General features: G+C 46.9%; 1 protein-coding gene across 1 annotated transcript in view; it reads right to left on the bottom strand.

Annotated features, from left to right (window-relative positions):
- LRRC75B (leucine rich repeat containing 75B) overlaps positions 1-20,067 on the bottom strand; it is a 37,224-nt gene that overhangs the window by 8,012 nt on the left and 9,145 nt on the right. Inside the window, exons 2-3 of the mRNA XM_006272207.4 lie at positions 19,737-19,865; positions 14,230-14,342 (exon numbers count right to left, since the gene is read on the bottom strand). Of these exons, the coding sequence (XP_006272269.1) occupies positions 14,230-14,342; positions 19,737-19,865 (242 nt within the window). The remainder of the gene's footprint in view (positions 1-14,229; positions 14,343-19,736; positions 19,866-20,067) is intronic.

Genomic DNA, 20,067 nt, shown 5'->3' with positions numbered 1-20,067 from the left:
CCAGATCAGGTACTTTCTGTCTCTCTCCCCAGCAACAAGTCAATGCCCAGAGGAGGCCTTAAGCAAGCAGACAAATTATCTTCCTATAATTGATTCTCCAGACAGAGAGAATACTGGCTGCATGTGCTGAGCTTGCTTCACTCTTGGTCCTGTCTCTCCCTGCTCTGCAGTTCTCTTACTCTTGCTCTCTCTCTCTCTCTCCCCCTCTGTCTGTCATGGTGGCTTTGAACTGCTGTGCTCCAGCCTGCTGGGGTCCTCCCTCTGACATTCCCTGGCACATTAGCCTCCCTCCTTCTCTAATAGAGTTTCTCCTGCACCCTAAAAAGGCTTGTTTAAAACAGGGATGTTGAACCTGCAGCAGGGAATCAGTTAAGTGTGTGCACTGTAGCTGACGGCCCCTGCACCACAGCCATGCACAAAGCCAAGGTGTCGGGCAGGAACTGCTTGACCTCGAGCACCTAATAAACCAGCAGAGAGGTTGCTAGTCTGTAGGCATTTTTCCCTCACTTGCTTAAAGGAGTACAGCCCAGTTCTTAAAGACACTGAAAAGAAGCTTGCTTCCTTCCACCCCTGCTGGTGCTGCTCATGGGTCCAGTATTGCACTCATGTGGGAAAGCAAACCCCATAAAGAATCTGAGTGCAAAAGAAAAGGGTGCTATAAGAAGTTCAACTCTGAAGTGCCTAGGGATGATTTAGTTGGGAATGGTCCTGCTTTGAGCAGGGGGTTGGACTAGATGTGACCAACCTCCTGAGGTCTCTTCCACCCCTAATTTCCTATGATTCTAAACCAGCTACCACCTTAACAGTACATCCCTCTCAAAATGATCCATGAATGCTCGTGTTCATGTGCAGATGAGAAAAATGCCAGGTTATTCACAGAGAAATGGGTCATCTATTATTTTCTAATTTCTCAATAAATTGGCTGAAAAATTGCCACCACAGAAAGCTTTTATGTGAGACAAAATAGCTGCATAATGGCATGGCCGGCCATTCTCCCAGGACTTGCTTGTGAGGACAGCAAAGGCAGTGTTTGGCCAGACTTTCAGCTGGTATAAACTGACAGAACCCTGCTGGAGTCAGTGGGCAACTTTCTGCCTGCTGAGGAGCTGGTCTGTGAATGCAGAGAGCTCTTGTGAGCTCTGCAAGGGGCTGAGGGGGGAAAAAATTCCACTCCCAGCACCCCCGGGGCTGTGGCTGCATCCCTGCGGGGGCAGTTGTGGATGGAACTGTGTATTGCTGCATCTCTTGGTTCCACAATGTCTCCAGTGGTCCTTCCCTGTGCCTGGCCCTGTGTTATATAACCCCTGCACAGCTTCAAAAAATCCTGTAGAGAACAATGACGTTTTCTTGAGTAGCTGTAAGCAAGGAGCAAAGGCAGCAAGGAGCAGCCTGCCTTGTCAGGAGCAAGAGCCAGTGCCCTAGCAGAAATGCCTCCTGCCCTTGGTGCTTGCACAGAGCTCGTGTTTGCAGCAGGAAATGTGTGAGAGGTTAATGCTGGCATGTGTGACCCTGTGATGTGTACAATGCCATGCCATTAGGTGCGCTCTCCTCCATTTGCAGTGTTGTGGCTCCCTCTTGATACAGCATTCAAAACACTGGCAAATAGGGTCTATATTCCCTTTGGTTCCTCTCCCTGGGAATGGACCCAACTCTCATATGCTTCCTACTTGGGGTCCAATCCTGCTCCCACCAAAATGATTGGGAATGTTGTCATTGGTGTAGTTGGGAGCACCCGTCTAATGTAACTTAATTCATGTACTCTACTAGCCCTGTGCAGCCTCCCTTCCAAATGCTGATTGTCCTGTGACAGGGTGCCTGGTCTTTGCCAAACTTGCTTTTCAGCTGGTGTTTCCCAGCTCCACAAACCTGGCAGTATAGTTCAAGTTATGCAAGGCCCCTGCCCTGATTTCTAGGAAAATAACAGAACCCCATGTAAACATTCATCCTGCAGTGCATCCAGGGAAATGCTGCCTTGCCTTCAGCCAGGGACACATGCAGGCCAATATGTGCTGAGTACTGTGCACTGAAAGCTCCTGGCAGGGAGATCTGGTCTCAGTAGAAGAACCACAAGAGACAAGCTTCAGTACATCCGCATTCCCCCCGCCTCCCTCAGTTTCTCTCCTGGATAATAAACACAGCACACAGCCTCAGCCAGTGCTTCTGCTTCCTGGGAACTGATGCTTAACTAATGCAGGAGGCTTCAGAGCTGTCTAGATGAAAGACTCCTAAGACACAAAATTAATCTCGTCTATTAGAAATTGCCTGGCATTTGCCTTCAGATTCTTGTCCCTGGGGCCCAGCCCTCATTTTTTAATGCATCAGAGTCTGGGAGAATGGCTCAGCCCATTTCCATCTGAGCTGAATCCACCTCCTCCCCTCTCAACTTTCTTTTTTCTTGTCAGCTGCACTCTTTAGCATTCACAGTGAAATGCTGCATAGGCGCTCGGCTGCACTGGCACTCTGAGAGGACACCACTGAGCAGCCTTTTCCCACAACCAGAGGCCATCTTGGCCTTCTCATCAGCTCTGCAGGGGTGGAAGAGTTAATTTCTTTGGGGAAGGAATACCCAAAAAGTGCCCACTTTCAGGCTGCATTAGCAGCTTGCCAGAAGCCCAGGTCTCGCACTGCTTTTGTATAAAATGGAGAAGTTTACAACTATCCTCAACTTTAATACAGAGGTATCCAATACAATAGGTTCCAGCATGCAGTGCTTCAAGAGTCCTACCCTAATATGGCAGCTGATATTACTCCTGCTGAGGAAGACTGGATAGGATTCCCCAGCAGATAGACTGACTTCCATCCCAGTCTGAAGAAGGGTTGGGAGGTGAAAGCAGATCTCCTGTGGGTCTCTAATCTACTCATCCATGGGACGTTTGGGCTTCACAATGTGTGTGTCCTGCTAAGGCACTCCCAGCACAGCCCCTGCCAGCTGTGATTTCAGCAGTATGCTGCAGCACTGCTTGGGGAATTACCAGCCATCTCCCTTTGCATCCAGCCTGTAAACATTTCCCAGCATTTCCCTGTGCTGCCTCGTACAAGTGTATAGCCTACGCTCATTAGGAGGAGCTGCCCCTGGTGGCTCATAAACTGGGAATTGGAAGCTCTTTTCCATTTAGAGTCCAGGAAAAGGCAAGGATGATTGACTGTGCTGTTTTTGGATCACATAGGGGGTAGACTATGGCCTTTTCTTAATTACCGACACAGCATAATCTGCCTTCTCTTGGGTTCCTTGTGGTGCCAGACACTGCATCACGGGGCAGCTCAGCATCTTCTTAGGGCAGAATATGAAAGTTATAAGAAAAGCCCTGTCCGTGCAGCTCTGCTGGCTCCTTGCAGGACAGAGCTGCTGGGGAAGTTGATTTACCTTGACCTCTGGAGGAGTGAGAAGTGGCAGTATTTATTTCTCCCAGTTCAGTGCTGGTCACTGTGGGCCATCTTGCCATCCCACTGACCAGGCTGTTTGGCACATGCCATTGCCCCAACTGATGCTATGGAGGGCTGGTGACCTTGACCACAGGGTGGGTGGGATATAGAGGTGGGCTTTCTGTTACTCCTCATCACCATTGGGACTATGTGGTATTAGGCTGCAGCCCTGCATCTCTTCCCCCTTCCCCCACTGCTCAGATGTCACTGGCACTATCCCTTTTTGCAGCTGAGAGAGGCACGATCTGTGAGCCAGGCACATCTCCATTTTGGCTCAGTCACTGATATTCACTGAGACCTCAGACAATTCACTTCCCATCATCAAGGTACCTCACTACAGCCCTGAACAAGGAGACTGAACAGACTTGTCACTGTATCAGGTTAGAGAGTGCAGTTTCCTAACTGGTTTCCATTTACTTGCTTAACTGTCTCTTTCCTCAGCTGCCCTGCTTTCTGCTCCCTTTAGTGCTTGCCTGTCTTTGCACCCCTGCTCTCCTACACCCATTTTGTCTTCTTTTAGTCTTATCTTTTCTCCTGCTCCCAGATGGCGTATTTTGCCAGCCACAACATGAATGAACTAAAACCTACCCAGAGTAACCAGCAGATCCCTCCCACCTACCACATAACTGTTTTTCTTGGTGCTCAGGTCCCTAGAGGTGTCAGTGCTTTGCCATGGGATTCTCTAGTCCCTGGCTTCTGCTTGCAGGTGGGATCTGGGTCCTAGGGACTCTTCTATACTCTAAGGTGGAGGGACAGCCCTACAGCAGTAAATTCTACCTCTCTGTACTGCCACATCCTAGACATATTTATCTGTTTAATATCTTGGCCCTGGCCTGTAGTGTACCTGAAGGGATGCTCACCGGTTCATGGGTTAGCATGTCCTGTTTCCGTATCACAAATCATCCCATGAAGACAGCTATTTTGTCTCTCAGAAAAGCTTCCATAGGGGCAATTTTCCAGCCAATTTATTGAGAAATTATGAAATTACAGATGATACATTTCTCTGTGAATCAGCTGGATCACTTTGGAGAAGTGACTTTTATTCACTGCCTCAGTTTCCCATCTACAAAATTAGCATGAAGCAAATTCTTTTTCCTTCTGCCTAGGAATGCCATGAAGATTCTCTAGTTATTATTCTGTTGGCAGCATGTAACTGCTAAAACTTATTCCCATCTGCCAAAACTGCCACCTAGGGTACTGAGTGATGTTCTTGGAGAACAACAAAAATATATAAAGCGGTTATGAACTGTTTTCCCACACCACCTCTAGACTTCCTCTGCATTTCTAAATGCTTCTAGCACTGCAGTGTCTGGGCACTGCACATAAATTAGAGAGAAACAGTGAGATGTGTCCAGAAGGGACAGTCAATTCTCTATCCTACTCTTTGGTTTAGCAAAAGTGATTCAGTAGGAAGATTCCTTTAGTGAGCGATCCTGACACAGCAACGAACATTGCCAAAGGAAGGAGCCAAATGTGCACAGGTTTGGAATCCAGGGTCCATATTTGGCCTGTGTCTTCAAATACCAATGTATTGGGCAGCTGCACGCATGCAACAAGCAAGTGCTGCAACTACAAAAAATATAACTGCAATTGTATGTGCCAGTACCCATATCCACAGTTACCCATTCCACATGTGCAAATTCCCATTGCATGCACTGCTCTCTGGCTGTGTATGCTGCCTGCATATTTTATTAATTCAATTTAGTCTGTTGCCTTTGTGAAAACAAGATGAGGACAGAATCAGCCAGCTCTGGGAACAATTCAGGTTTGTGATATGTTAGATTCCCTGACATAGCTCTGCCAAGGCACCTCAGTCTTAATCGGCAGCTTCTTCAAGACATTCCTGGGCTATGACCCAGGTCTGCAAATGCATGTTAACTGTGGCCTGCAGATCCTAATCCCCTTCTGTTCCAAGCTTGAGTTCTCACAAGGTGCTAATAGTGCATGTTGTAGTGCCCCCTGCTATTCTAGCATCAATCCCCACTGCCAGGGCACCTTTCTTATGAGAAAGACATATATGCTGTTAATCCATCCCTGTATTTCTCTTAAACAGAAACTGTCATTTGGGCCAGATGGTAGAGTGCTTCTGCAGCAATAAATTATTGAGGCTTCAAAACCTCTGAAAACAATAATTAATAATGCTAGAAATTCCACATCTATCAAACTGCCATAGCAGTAGCATTGTGATAACCCAGCAAGTCAATAACCCAAGGTATAGAAAAAGGTTTTCTTAACCCATTATTCTTTATGCTAGAAACATCAATTTAAAAACAAAGGGAAACGGGAGTTATACAGCTTTCCAGGATGTATTGTTCTTATTCTGAGAGAATGATATCCATATGCTGTAAAACATGTGGCTATAAAAGACCTTTTATTAGCTTACAAGGATTGTCATATTCCTCAGGGGCTGAATTGAGCTGTCTCACCCTGGCTCATTTGAGCTGTGCTTTTTCCTGCTGGAGATACCTTGTGCTCCAGGAGCTGAGCTTTCCATTTAAAAAAAGAAGTGACATCCTAAAGATTGTGACTTCTGTGTTTGCTGGGAGTCAAAATATGAATCAAATGTAAACTGATGTAATTCTGCAGGCCTGGAAGATGTGAGAAACAGGTTTGTGAAAGGGGTGAACCATCCTTCTGCTTGTCTCAGTTTTTCGAAAACTCTGAAGCCTAGTGGTGATGATGTTTTAAATGTGAGTGATCTTAACAGTTTCACTGTGGATCAGAGGGACAACTGTATTACACAGATTTGTGCAGGCTGGTGTGATGGGTATCTTTAACTGATGACATGAGGGTATTGAGCTTGAAAGAGAATTTTCCTTCAGTTAGACTACTGGAATCTTCATTTACCAACAGCTTAATGATCACTGAAACAGTCCTAATCTTGACCTCATTTACACCTGTTCTGCACCAGAATAACACCGCTCACTTCAGTGAATATGTGAGTGAAAGCAGAACAAAGTGCAGGAGCTCTCAGGGAAGCAAACTTGTTTAAACATCCCATTCTGGAGTAGGTCTCTATTCTGTGAAACTGTGCTACTCAGTGCACTGGCTAACTACTCTTCGGATCAGGAAGGACACAGAAAGTCTCAAGAGTGTATGTATGTATTTGTGCATGTACATGTGTGTCATGGGGGACATGGAGAGGGAAAGAGGGCCGCACACACAGTCTACCCAGTATTTTAGCCAAGCAGATATGCCAAATGTAATACATGAAATTAAGAACAGGCTGGACATCTTCTGTGGTGTCCTACATATTTCAGGATTAGGCGCTTAGGACTGAAAGAAGCATCCTGTTTTTGTTACCTTGCAGCTGACTTGAGGAAAATACAGCAGGTAATAGCCACAGGCCCTGACCCTCAGTGCTGTGCTGTGCTGTGCTGTGCACTGACTCTTCCCCCAGATTCAGAATCAAATGCAATATTACAAGTGCTATTGGTTTACTAGCTAACAAAGGAACGCCATGCCATTAAAGCCCATGGATTATCCTGAATGATCAACACATTGTATCTTAGCACCTGTGGCTTAGTAGGGTTTTACAGCAATACCTTAGAAGAGAGTGCAGATATTAAAAAAAACACTGTATCCTTTCACTGTATAGGACAGGGGTGGGCAAAATGCGGCCAGGGGGCCGGATGTGACCTACCAGGCCATTCTATCTGGCCCACAGGGCCCCTAAAAAATTTAGAAAATAAATATTAATCTGCCCTGGGCTACCTATCATGCAGCCCTCAATGGCTTGCTGAAACTCAGTAAGCGGTCCTCTGCCCAAAATAATTGCCCGCCCCGGTATAGGATGTAGCACCTTGACTTATGGCTGTAACCTGTATTTTGAGCAGCAAAACAGTGCAAGTAGATGAAAATTAGGGCTCCTATTGAAAACAATAGGGGGACTGCCTTTGACTTCAGTGGAAGCAGGGCTTGGTCTTTAATGAACCCAGATCAAGAGTTCTGTGTGCTTTAAGGGTCTGCTACTCCTTGAATAATGGAGGCATGTTACTAACCTAGTGTTATTGGAAGTACTCAATTGGGTTTCATAGCAACACGGGCAACATATTACAGTTACTGCAAGGTAGAAGCCTGATCTATAGTTGAAAGGCTGTACAAGTCCAACTTGACTGTACTGGCACATGTGTAAAGAGAACTGGATTCAGGCTTGTATTCTGTCCAGTGCTGGATTTAGGCATAAGCTAAGTAAATTTCAGCTTGGGGCCTCACATTATGAGCAGCCTCTAAAGCAACCCCCGGGCTGCAAAGGGTCAGCTGCTGGACTGGAAGTGACTGTGGACCAGCAAACCGTGGCCGGAGAGTCGGGTGGAGAGGCCCCAACTCCTTCCACAGGGCCTGCAGCTGCCATGGTTGAGGCTTGGGCCCACCCCCCACCCAGGGGTAGAAGTATCTTTACTTGTGTTCTGGCGGGAAATTCTGGCCGCGGGGCTCTGCATGGTGGGCTGCAGTTTGCTGGGCCGCAGCCATTTCCAGCCTGCAGTTTGTAGGCCATGGCATAGAAAAGTTGGGAACCCCTAGCTTAGGGCCCTGGGCCAGCATGTCATAATCCATCCCTGATTCTGTCCCTTGTGCACTCTGACTACCAGGTTGTTCGGTGTTTAATTACTAGGCCTGTGCGAGTTGGCAGCGATCCGATCCGGCTTCAGATCCGGCCACTTCGGATGGCAGTGATTCGATCCAGAGCTCCAGACCAGGTTTCTGCCTTGATCTGGCCGAAGCAGCTCCGAAGCTTTGGAGCTGCCTCGGAGATCCGGCCCTAGGATATAATGGGAAATCAATGAAATATCTATAATTTTGTTGTTTCTTGTCTGGTTTGGATGAAACTTGCAGGGATGGTAGCCTCTGCTGAGAGCATGAAACCTGCCAAGTTTCAAGAATATCGGTGCAGGGGTTTGGGGGGAACTGTACCCCAAATTCTTGAAAGCCAAACTCATGTCACAGCTGTGTGTTACATCACAGGGGGGTCAAAACTGAAGGGGTGGTAGCTATTACTGAGGCCACAAAGCCTGCCAAGTTTCAAGGAGATAGGTGCAGAGGTTTGGGGGGAACCGCATCTCAAGCTGCGGACAAGCAAAACTCGTGACATGGGTGACACTGCGTGTGCTAAGGCACAGTGGGGTGACGGCTGCAGGGATGGTGGCCCCTGCTGTGGCCATGATGCCTGCCAGCTGTCGAGGAGATTGATGGAGAGAGGTTCTGGGGCCTTCATCCCTAACTGCTGACAGACAAACTCGTGCCAAGACTGTCTCTTTCTTGGGGCAGTTGATTGTCTGTATTGATTCTTTCCTCTCCTTAGCCTGGTTTTGTAGGTGCTAATTGATGCTTGTTTAGTCATTCTGTAGTAGCTAGGTCCTGTGTATTGAGCTGGTCCCTGAGTGAATCACGATTGGTTGATTGGTAACTGGTAACACAGCAGCTTAGCAGCCAGGCCTGCGGTAGTGTCTCCCCCCAAGACAGAGACAGACCTACAAGCACCCATGTCACGAGTTTTGCTTGTCTGCAGCTAGAGGTGCAGTTCCTCCCAAACCCCTGCACCGATCTTGAAACTTGGCAGGCTTTGTGGCTTCAACAGGAGCTACCAGCCCTGTGGTTTTGACCCTCCTGTATTGTAACACATAGATGTGACAGGAGTTTTGCTTTCAACAATTTGGGGTACAGTTGCCCCCAAACCCCTGCACCAATCTTCTTGAAACTTGGTATGTTTCATTCTCTCTCCAGAGTCTACCACCCCTGAAAAATTAATCCAAATCAGACAAAAAATAACAAAGTTATAGATATTTGATTGTTTTCCCCATTATATCCTATGGCCAGATCTCTGAGGCAGCTCCGAACCGCTTCGGGAAGCCAAACGAGGCTGGCGCTTTGACCCGGATGTGCTGCTTCGGACCCTAAAGCGTCCGAAGCTTCTCCGGATCCGAAGATGTGTCCGAAGCCTCGCACAGCCCTACTGATTACCTAAGCAGTGTAGAGCCCTCCTGACAGAATGCACTGGGGCTGGACTTGTACCTAGCAGGTCTCTACCATACTGGGGCTTTCATTGAGATGAAAAGTGAGTTCATGATACAGTTGTAGTTTTCCTTTCTCTTCCACCTCACCTAACCACATTTCCATAGCAGCCTAAACCTACCGGTAATTAAAATCTGGCAGATGTTCCCCGTTCTCTGTGGCTGGGCACATTAATTATCTTCTGGGTCTATCTGACATACTGCCAGAAAGTGGAAACAGCATTTCAAAAGAGAACAAGGGATTTCTGCATATGTTCCATGAAAATTAGCTACCAACCAGGCCAGGAGATGGGCTTGGCAAGAGAACAGTTTGATCCCTGAATGTGATTTCTGTGCCCTCATTTTCCCCAGCTGTCCTACACTGGATTAAGTGGAAGTGGACACTTTTCCTGTTTTGTGCTGTGCAGTAGGCCTGTGTGAAGCGGCTAGGTATTCGCTTCATATTTGGCCAATTTGGGGAATAGTGATTCGATTTGGTGATTTGAATCACTTTCCCAAATCGATTTGGCCAAATCTGATTTGGAGAATCACCCAGGTCCATTCCCCACCTGCTCTCCCAGCCCCAGCTTCCAGCACTTCGGGGGGGAAAAAAAGTCCTGACTCAGTGGTTGCTGCTGGGTGGAGAGATGATCCCTGCTGCCCCAGAGCTGGGGCAGGCAGGCAGCCATGCAGAGGGAGGTGGGGGTGGGTGGGAGATGGGGGGGCTCATACAGAGCCTCCCCATACAGCATGGGGCAGTGGGGGGGCAGCAGAGATGGCCCCCCTGCCCAGCAGGACCTGGTGAGTGGGGGCTTTTTTTTTAAAGCACCAGTTGCTGGGGCAGGTGAGGCAGCCATGGGGGGGGTCGGGGGGCTGGGGGAGCAGGCAGGGGATGGGGCCTGGCAGGGGTCCCCCCACGGTCCCCTCCCCACTTCTCCAGCCCCCCCCCTCTCCCGCCCCCTACATACCTGCTCCGAGTCTGGCTCCAGCTCCCTGCTGCAGCCACCAGGGACTGCCCGAATCATTGAAGCTCTCTGAAACTTTTCCAAAGATTCAGAGAGCTTTGAATCGATTCGGACCTTTTATTGATTCCCTTATTTGATTTGGATTTGGAAATTCAGCCACCGAATTGGGACAAATCTCCTTCAAATCAAATCAGCACCCGAAGCTTCGCACAGCCCTACAGTGCAGCTGTTTGGTAGAAAGGACTCATGTCATCAGACCCAGATTGCAGAGGGTCTGATTCTGCACATTCTGTCAAACACTGCTATTGGCAGACTCACTGTTGTAATTCAGTGGTAGAATCATGTCTGCCATGCATCAGACCCCAGTTTGAATCCTGATAAGCATATAACTATGGCCATTGAGGCACCAAGCTTCCAGACTGGGTTTGGCCTTTGGATTCTAAGTCTCAATGGTCTAAAGTGGGGGGCAGAAGGTCTGGGCAGCTTCCGCTTCTCCATACTCCTTCCTGGTGACTTCTCACATATACAGTATGATCCAGAAGAATTGATGGTTGCCTACTACTATTGGTATGAGTGAGTGTGGGGGGATTTGCAAGAGGTGGGGTGTTTTACACTCAACCTGCAGAGATGGGAATGCTGGCAGTGCAGAATCAGGTCCAATGTTTTAAAGCAAAGTGGATATTTCTAAGCCTTCTGATGAGATTATCCATTTTGCTACAGTGACTCAGTAGTAAGGTTTAAAAAGCAAAGTGCTGTTTCACATTTAATCAAGCAAAAGGCAGTTCAGGGTGTCCCCTTAGAGCCAAACCAGTTCAGAGAACTTATATAAGGCATCTTGGCTTGTGTCTGATGATTACAAAGCAACGCTGCCTATGTCAGACCTCAGCTACCCTCCCATTACATGTAAGCTTTTGGTTACTTCACTGCTTATCACTGGGAGTTACTGACCACAGAGATGCTACAGTTGTTTGTGCAAAACAAAGTTCTGTAAAGTGCTGTAACCTCCAGCTTGGGCCTGAGTTTTGCATTTGGGTCTTGGGAAACTGAGAGCCCCGTTGTTACCAGCAGCTTTCTGCTTCCAACTCAATGCTGTAGACAGTCAGTCAGTTAAAGGCCTGCAGCTGAGAGCTGCTCTCTGTTCTCCCTGTAAGAGAACAGTATGTCCCCCAGATCTAGTCCTTGTAGAATTCCACCAGAGCTAAGCTCTGATGTTGAAATCTAACCAGGGAGCATCCTGATTCTACCTGGAAGCTGAGACTGAGGGCAGATTTCACATGAAAAGGTGGACCAAGCCAGGTTCACTGGGTTTCAGGTTCTTAAGCAGAAGAAAACTTGAGAGGAATCAGGCTAATCTACCCCTCCACAGACTCTTGGAACTCTTCCTGACCTGTACCACTGCCCCCCACAGAGCCCTCTGTTATATCTTGTCTCTTCAGAACAAAGAAGCAGTCATCCACATATCTTTTGATTGCTCCCTCCATCTCCCATCCTCAGGAGGTCCCAGGGCACTGCATGCATTTTCAGGCAGGGGAGGCTGTCTACCTAGCTGATGCTGATTCACTCCTGGAAAGTCTCTCTAGTTTGGCTGCTCACTGTACTAATAGCTCTTACTTGGGGCCAGCTGCTGGCTACAATGAAATAGCAATTAGCTCAGTAAGCTTTAGGCTTAGGACAAATAGCCCTAGCAGCAGCAGAGCATTCCCCCATCAGGACCTTCACTGCAGAGAGGAAGCAGCTTTGCAGGTCCCCTCACAGATGCAGGATGCAACAAGCCAGCTGGTCCCTGGGTTCTTCCCAGTGGTCAGAAGCCCTGATGAGACACAGAACTCTATGGCTGGGTGGTAAGGAAGGGCTGGTTGGGCTTTTTTGTATCCCTGTATTTTAAAAGGAGCAGTGTTACACAGGTGTGCTCACTCCTTGTGCCTTGTCTTCAGTTGCACAGAGAGCAAGGCAGCTGACGACAGAACTGGGAAAACCACATTGTAAAAAGGTGTCCAGGCTACTACATTAGGACTTTGAAGAACTAAGTTCAAGTCCCTGCTGTACCAAAGTTTTCTTGTGTGACCTTGGGTGAATTCCTTGGCCTCAGTGTGCCTCAGTAAAATGGGGATAGTTGCACGTGTATCTCTGCCTCATGGAGGTGTTGTGAATATAAATATACTACAGAACAGGAGGTATCTGGGTAATGTGGTGATGGGGGCCCATGTTGGTTCTATACATAGATGGGCTCAGAATCATAACCCCAGCAAGCTAGTGGGGTTTTGAAGTTAACTGGTTTAGAAGAGTGATTGTTTCTAGGATTTGGAGCCTTTCGCTGTGATGTTTAAATCCAGTTGTAACTGACAATTGTTGCTATTTGAGTGTTGGCTGACCCATGGCAGAGAGCTCTGTGGTCTTGCTTCTGTTGTCTGTGGATCAGGATCCCCACCAAGTCAGACCCCTGCCTCCCTGACAGCAGCATGTAGCTGCCAATAGCAACAGTCTCCTTAAAAGTACAGAGACAGATTATCAAAGCCCCCTTCTACTAATGGTATTAACTGGAGATAGGGTCTCAGAAGAGAATAAGATGGTCTTGGGGAGCCATCTCCCCTTCCCATTCTTGGAGGTGGTTCTAACTGGGTAGGACACTTATGCTTGGGTGGCACCGTGGCTCTTGCTCTGTTTTCACTTATACAAATAACTCCACAGATAAATATAGCTGGTATACACAAGATCAGAAATCAGAATTTGGGAGCTTGCGTATCTGCTAATCCTATGCTGGATCAGTAAAGGGATGTGTTTTTGGGGGGGTGTGAGGTCCGTCTTGGAGAGGCTTCTGGGAGGAGGCCAAGCTGACGCCCCAAAGTGGGGGTCAGCTCTGCGGAACCCGGAGGCTACAGGATAACGACCTAATGCATCTGCTGACTTGCTGGTATTGGAAAGGGGAACTGCTCCTGCATGACCTAACGGCTCTAGAAAAGGAAACTGCGGCATGGCCTAAAAGTAACCTTGCTTTGCGGCACGCGACAATGCTTGCTCTAACACATAAAAGGTAATAAGGCTAGAAGCTTTTGTGTCATTGGGGGATCCAATGAGAATAGGAAGGAGGAAAGGTATAAAGGTCATAAGAACTAGGCCCTGGGTGGAGCTACTTCAGGGAGGACAAGGCTGAGGACCTGATAAAGGAGGTAAGTCTTGCCACCCTGGATGCAGGGTGGGGTTCCCGAGACCCATCAGGTAATAACTCAGAGTAAGGGTAGGGAGTGCCTTTACTCCAGCCCAATGTGCTTGCAACTTGAAGTTTTCTTTTGTGCTGATTTTATGTAATCTGTCTTAGTTTTTTTTTTTCAATAGAGAAAGTTATACTTGTTGTTTTGCCTTAGTGTGCAACCTGTAAGTTACTCACCTTCCCTGGGGAAGGGAGGGAGCCCTGACAGTGTGTCCATCTGGCAGCTTCTTCCAGTACCAACTTCATGCAAAATTACAGCCTTGGGAGGTTAATGTCTTACTTGGCCTGCAGGGAGAATTGTCTATCATGGGAGTTCAGCATTATTGAATGGAACATGCCTTGCAGGGCAGGAGGAGCTTTAGGGACTATAAAAAAAATACATAATAAACCAGGGTCATTGTACTTTGGCCCTGCACAGTTTGGACTGAGGTTCCTTTAAGAGAACAGGACTCAAATGAAGCATTTGGTTATAGTTCAAATGTTTGAATGTAGCATTTCTCTTGGGGGTGCAGGCAGGACTGGGAAAACACCAGGCCATGGTAATGGTAAATTTGAGCTGCTGGAATAGTTGTTGTGTCTGGCACGACTGGGAGGGACTCTGGGAGGTTGCTTCTTTTCCATCCCTTCCCCCTCCAGGACTCACCATGCTTGGGACTTCCTCCGTGGCATGCCATGCCTGTGCCATTTCGAATGAGGGGTCAAATGGTAAATCAGCTGCCTGCAGATTCTGTCCGAGGACTTCCAAGGATCATATTCCTGAAACCAAAAGGACAACTCAGCCTTGGACTGTGCAGCTCTGGTATATCTTGTCAATGTACCTGGGCTCACTGGGCCAGCTGTGAACTAGAGATGAAATAAAGGATTGTGTGGCTGAGTAAGAAACTAGAGATGAAGAACATGGGACAAAGAGACAGAAGCGCCAGGGCCTGAAGGAGGAAGTGGAGAGGGGAAAAAGTCAGTGTAGAAATGGGGTAATAGGAGGGGAGATCAAGGGAAAGAGAAAAGGAAGATGAAACAGAAGATTCAGAGGGGGAAACAGAACAGAGGAAGCAAAGGGAAGGAAGAAAGAGAACACTACTGATGGGAGCTCCAGAAATGGGAATCAGGGCTATAATAAGTGGAACAACGCCAACCCAATCTCAATGAAGTTCTGCGACTTGTCCCCTGGCCAAGGCCCTTTCTCTCATGCCAGGATTAAGACTAGGCCTGCAAATGGGGGCAGGGTAAACTTTCTTTGCAACTGCCTCAAAGAGTGCCTTGAATCACATCCCAGCATGGGCACATCCCTCCTTTGGCCTGTGGGAGCAGGGCTGGTATTTAGAAAGGCATTACTGCTCAGAAGCAGCCATATGAGAGGTAGTACCTGTTCTGGCCAAGGGTGTGCAGTGGAATGGTGCTTGTATTTTAACCATTAGAGGGCTCCCAGCTTTTGGGAGACATTTAGATTTTCCCCGCTTCAGCCTGGGTGGTTCTCTGGATACCTGACTGCTTGTCTTGTCATTCATTTTCCTCTTGTTGCTCCTCTGTTTTTATAAGTCATTCTGTTTTCTTAGACATGGCTGCTTCCAGTCCTTTGTCATACTTTCAAAATACCTGCACTTTTAAAAAGCTCAAAGACATAACCATCTCGAACTGAATGGTTCTGGGGTCCCATCCAGTTTCCCACTGCCATATTAATAGGTATCACTTGCTCTCCTCTGCTTACCTTTGAGATCAGGTCTGAAAATCTGCAGTCCCTTACAAAAAGTTCCTAGTCAAGAATTCCCCAGGAAAGCCGTATGCTGTAACTACAAAGGGCTTCATCTCCAATGCACTATAATACATAACCTTACTCACTCCAAAAAACAACATATGCTAGTTGCTATACAATACAGTTAAAAATATAAACTTGCAGGCTTACATAATCCTGCAAAGCGCATGTAACCAACACACTTTGGAATGACAAACAAATCTCTGTATAAAAATACTCTTCCATCCAACAGTGTCATAAAGGAATGTGCTGGGAGACTTGATTGTCTTTGCAGTGCTGCAATCAGCAGTACTCCTCCAATGGTATATTTCCATTGCAGAACAGTGCACCAGGGCAATGGTGATGCTGCCTGGATGAAGTGGACAGATGGAGTAAGAGTCGGTGATGATGGGTTATATGTCAGTGGGGAATTGGCTTTTTCCTTTTACTATTTATTTCCAGAATTTCACAATGTTTAGCTTATGAAGGTGTAGAATTCTTATTTATGCAATGTATATGCTGCCCTTTCCAACAAAGGCTCCTGGTGGCTTGCAGTAAGAAAACAGAATGACTTATAAAACAGGAGAGGAACAAGAGGAAACAGAGTGGTAAGAAAACAAAACCACTTAAAAGGGGAATTAGAATATCAACATAAAACACAGACCCACTAAATAATATATTGATCTAGCTTTGCTTGCTAAATGTCTGCCCAAATGCAAAGGTCTTACAGCACTTCCTAAAGATGTCCCGACTCCAGCTCTGGCAGATTGTAAGACGGAGTTCCAGAGCTGCTTGATAAGTGCTTCTTGTTAATTCTTGTTAAAAGAATAACATGACTAGTCAAAAATATTATTTTAGATTGGAAATGGCTTTTCAACTAAATAAAAACTTTCACCTGGAAAAAGAATTTACATTTACATTAAAAGCTAAGGGAGAAGTGTAGAAAGCCAAAGATACCTCTGAAGGGAAAGTTCCTGCTTTTTCTTTTGGTTGCAAACATTGGGAATTTTTTTCCAGGACTGGGCTGCCTAAAAATCCCCAAATATTGCTGACACTTTTTAATAAACGCTTGAAATTGTTCAAAGAAAACTCTTGTTCCGCCCTGCTGTAGAGAGCATAATGTGGGGACTGTGGCAGAGATTCTCTGAGCAAGTGAGTAGCTCCTGGTGGGATGAAATTTGAGTAATGTGTAGGAGGGTCTTTCAGGGGCAGAATGAAATCCTTGAAGATCCTCTGCCTCAGGGAGTCCCTACAGTAGCTGTTGCTGGCTGAGCCTGGAACTGGAATATCCATATGCTCCCTGCATAGCTGGCACTTATACACCATTCCCTGGGAGGCTGGAGCTTCTCACAGCTAGTAACTTCACTGAATTCCCTTCACTAACTCCTGCTGGTAAAAGATGGCCCTAAAATACTTATGCTTCCAAGCTTATTTTTGCACACGTTCTAACTGTTCTTTCCTTTGAATAGTCCTTGGCTTCCCCTATCAAAGCTGAATGACAAACAACAGATCTAAAGGCTACCCAAGTGCCAGGCTGTTGATTTTCATCAGGTGAAGGGTTTGCAGTACCTCTAGTTATCTTGTTATAAAAGCCTTCCTGTCTGCCTGCATTCCCATTCCTCAGCCTTGTGACTGCAACACAACATATGTGTAATTAGGGATTTATAGCTAAACATACAGTAAAGCTGTCAGAAAATATGCTAATTCCATTCTTTATCGTAAGTGATTAGAGGACCGTACTTCTGAGCAAACAGCTGTGCTGGAACTTTCCTAGGAAGAAGCTGAAGCTTCCTAACTCCCTTAAGACATGGTCTGTATGTGATGCTACTGTATGGCTTTACACATCAGCTGGTGACAAGCAGCTGGCAAGGTGTAGTGGCCACACCTGCTCACAGGTCCCATTGCACTGTGCAGTGCCAGTGGGACTGGCATGATCTCTGGGGCCTAGCTGTATCTGCTTGTTTCTCTGCTGCCCACTACTGTGCTGAACATCTCCAAGTCACTCTTTAGCTTTAGTGCTTGTCAGGTTGCTTTCGAGAGCCTAGCACAGGGCTCTGCAAGTGTTTCTCTAGTTTATGCCTGAGGCAGCTCTAAATCTGCCTCTTCTACCTCAGATGCCCTTAGAATCAGAGACCTGATTTTATTGTAACTGGCAGAATGGAAATTGTGCTTGCTTTTTGCTTAATAGCTGTAATCCAGATTTCCACCCTGCCAGGTGTCCAGGTGGGAAGCAGAAAGAAACTGAGGAGGAGACTGAGTGCTACTATTTTATCCCTTTTTGTACATGGGAGACCTGATCCTTTGAAGTGCTGAGTCTGTTCCACCCCTCAACTTAAATCCCATTGACATCAAGAGCAACTAAGGTGTTTAGTGTCTTCAGAAACAGGGGGGTGTTTCTAAACACACACAGGTGTATGCAGCCCTCTCTATAATGGTGTATAGAGTAGACTCTGGCTGCCAAACACCATGTCATGGTAGCTCACCTGGGATATCCTATACTTTGTGAGACTGAGGCACCAATCAAAACAGAGGATTTAGAACTCCAAGGCCTCTGATCATGGCAGGTGTGGCTGAAGAGGTGTTTACATTGGAAGCCCCTATTTTCAGATGCTTATAATCTTTAGGATGCAATCACCCTCTGGATGGAGATTTTTCATGCAACTTCCCCACTAGAGAACTGGCTGGGGGTTGGTACAGGAAGGAAAGAAAAGCTCTTTTCTTCTTGCCTTAGATCCTTTAGCATAAGTATGTCTGAGCATTTAGATGCATCTAAACAGGGGTGATGTATAGGGGGTGCACAGCAGTGCACCCTCTACAAAAAGGCAGTACTGGCACTGTCAGCGGTGCCTGTGGGTGGTCCATGATTCCCGCTTACCACTGCCGCATGCCCACTGCCACTATGCCCCCCAGCTGCCAGGGGCTTATGCTGTTCATGGAGCAGGGCATACATAGCTGGAATGGACAGTGCCTGGCACAGAGGCCCACATTCTGCACAGGTTTTGAGGCACCAAAAAAGCAGAGTAGTAGCACATTGTTCAGGTAGTTGGGCTTTGCTATAAACACCCTTACTTGTCCAGAAGAACTTCTCTCACTTAAAAAAAATCTGGATCTTTTTGACTAAGAGCTTTCCTTCCACAGCAACCCAAACACAGCAGGGACTGGGCTATAGCACCAGGAGCCCTTGGGTGAAAAAGGATCAGTCTACTTGCATGACCCCAGCTAAGAAAATATCTAGAAGTAAACAAAAAAATGGTGAGAAATCTGATTGTTTTACTGATCCACAGGCCCCTTTAACTCTCCCCTTCTAGGAAAAGATGTCAGGTTGTACAAACTGCTGATCATAGAAGTGAAAGCAGTGGATCAGGGATACCCTACAAAGCTGTTAATTTAGGGCCGCACCCTTTAAGACTCAAGAGTCGCCATCCCTTCCCCAGACTGTTGTGCCTTCCCACAGCTGGGGGAGATTTAGCTCCATACTGAGGGGGCCTTGGATAATAAAAGAGTCTGTCTGGAACTAGTGCATGAGTTGGGGAAACAAAATGAGGGAAACAGTAGGTAGAGATTTCCTGTTAACCAGTGGTGATGCATAGGGGGTGCACGTGAACCCCCTGACCAGCCACGCTTGCCACTTAGGCAATGGGCAGGAGGGGCAGGCAGGTGTGCTCGTACTCTCCCTGCAAACACTGGACGGAGAGTGGAGCACCGTGGCGCACTGCAGTCATCAGCCATGGGGGACAACCCCTCACCCCCGCCCCAGTCAGCGGGATTGGCTGCAGGGGGGACCTTCCCTCTGGTTACTGACTGGTCTCTGGTGGGGGCATGTGCCCCCCCGACTAAGTGGGCGCCAGTCGCCCATGCATGTGAACAAGGCTAGATATTGGAAGCTCTGCCTGATTCCATCTGTACATGTCAGCACTTAATTGCAGCAAATACAGAGCCCTAGAGATATTTATGAGAGGGCAGGACTGGATTTGGAGCTTAAGTCTCTCCCTCCCTAATAATAGTAGCAAGGTTCCCTGTTATACATATGAAGTGGTAGAGAATTGAGCCCAGGATATTTTGAGTCAAATGGATTGGTTCCTTTGCATCTTTGGAAAGTACTAGTGAATGTGATCCATAATGTGATGCATCTGTACATGCAAATTAAAGCTGTTTACTGTCTCTGTGAGAGTGAATTTCCTACCTTCTGTACATTTAACGCATCAACCCTGAGGCTGCTTGATTTTAAATTGGCTCCTATATAAATTGTATATATCATGTCATTCTGTAGGAGTGTGTTGGTTGTTTTGGGAGAACTACAGCACTTCCATTAACCCAGGGGAAAATGGGGTGACATTGATTAGTTAATTAGGCTCATTTCTGTGTCAACTTTTTATCCCAAGAAGGGTTTTACCCTTGACCATTGTATTAGAAATCTTCACCTTTTTTGGGCACTGCAGATCTCTAGCTAGGCTCATCAGGAGGTCATGAGAGATAGGATCCACCAAGTTGAGGAAGGTAGCATTCTTGTAGAGAACTTCATTGAGGAATGTTCCTTCTAATCCAAGGTCCTATAATAAGGAAACGCACACTGTTAGACTCGAGGGCCCTTGGGAGCATAAAAATGCTACATTTTGCAGCAGCTCTTTGAACAACCATGTTAGGGACCAACCAAATCTGGTTGCACAATGGAGGAAGTCTTCTAACAAAAAGCAAAGCAAAAATGTAGAGGGGGGGGAGGGAGTAGATAAATTACGTAATAAAAGTTGAGTA

The sequence above is a fragment of the Alligator mississippiensis genome, chromosome 10 (genome assembly GCF_030867095.1).
Source record: "Alligator mississippiensis isolate rAllMis1 chromosome 10, rAllMis1, whole genome shotgun sequence".
Taxonomy (NCBI): domain Eukaryota; kingdom Metazoa; phylum Chordata; order Crocodylia; family Alligatoridae; genus Alligator; species Alligator mississippiensis.
This window is presented reverse-complemented; position numbering and strand designations above follow the sequence as displayed.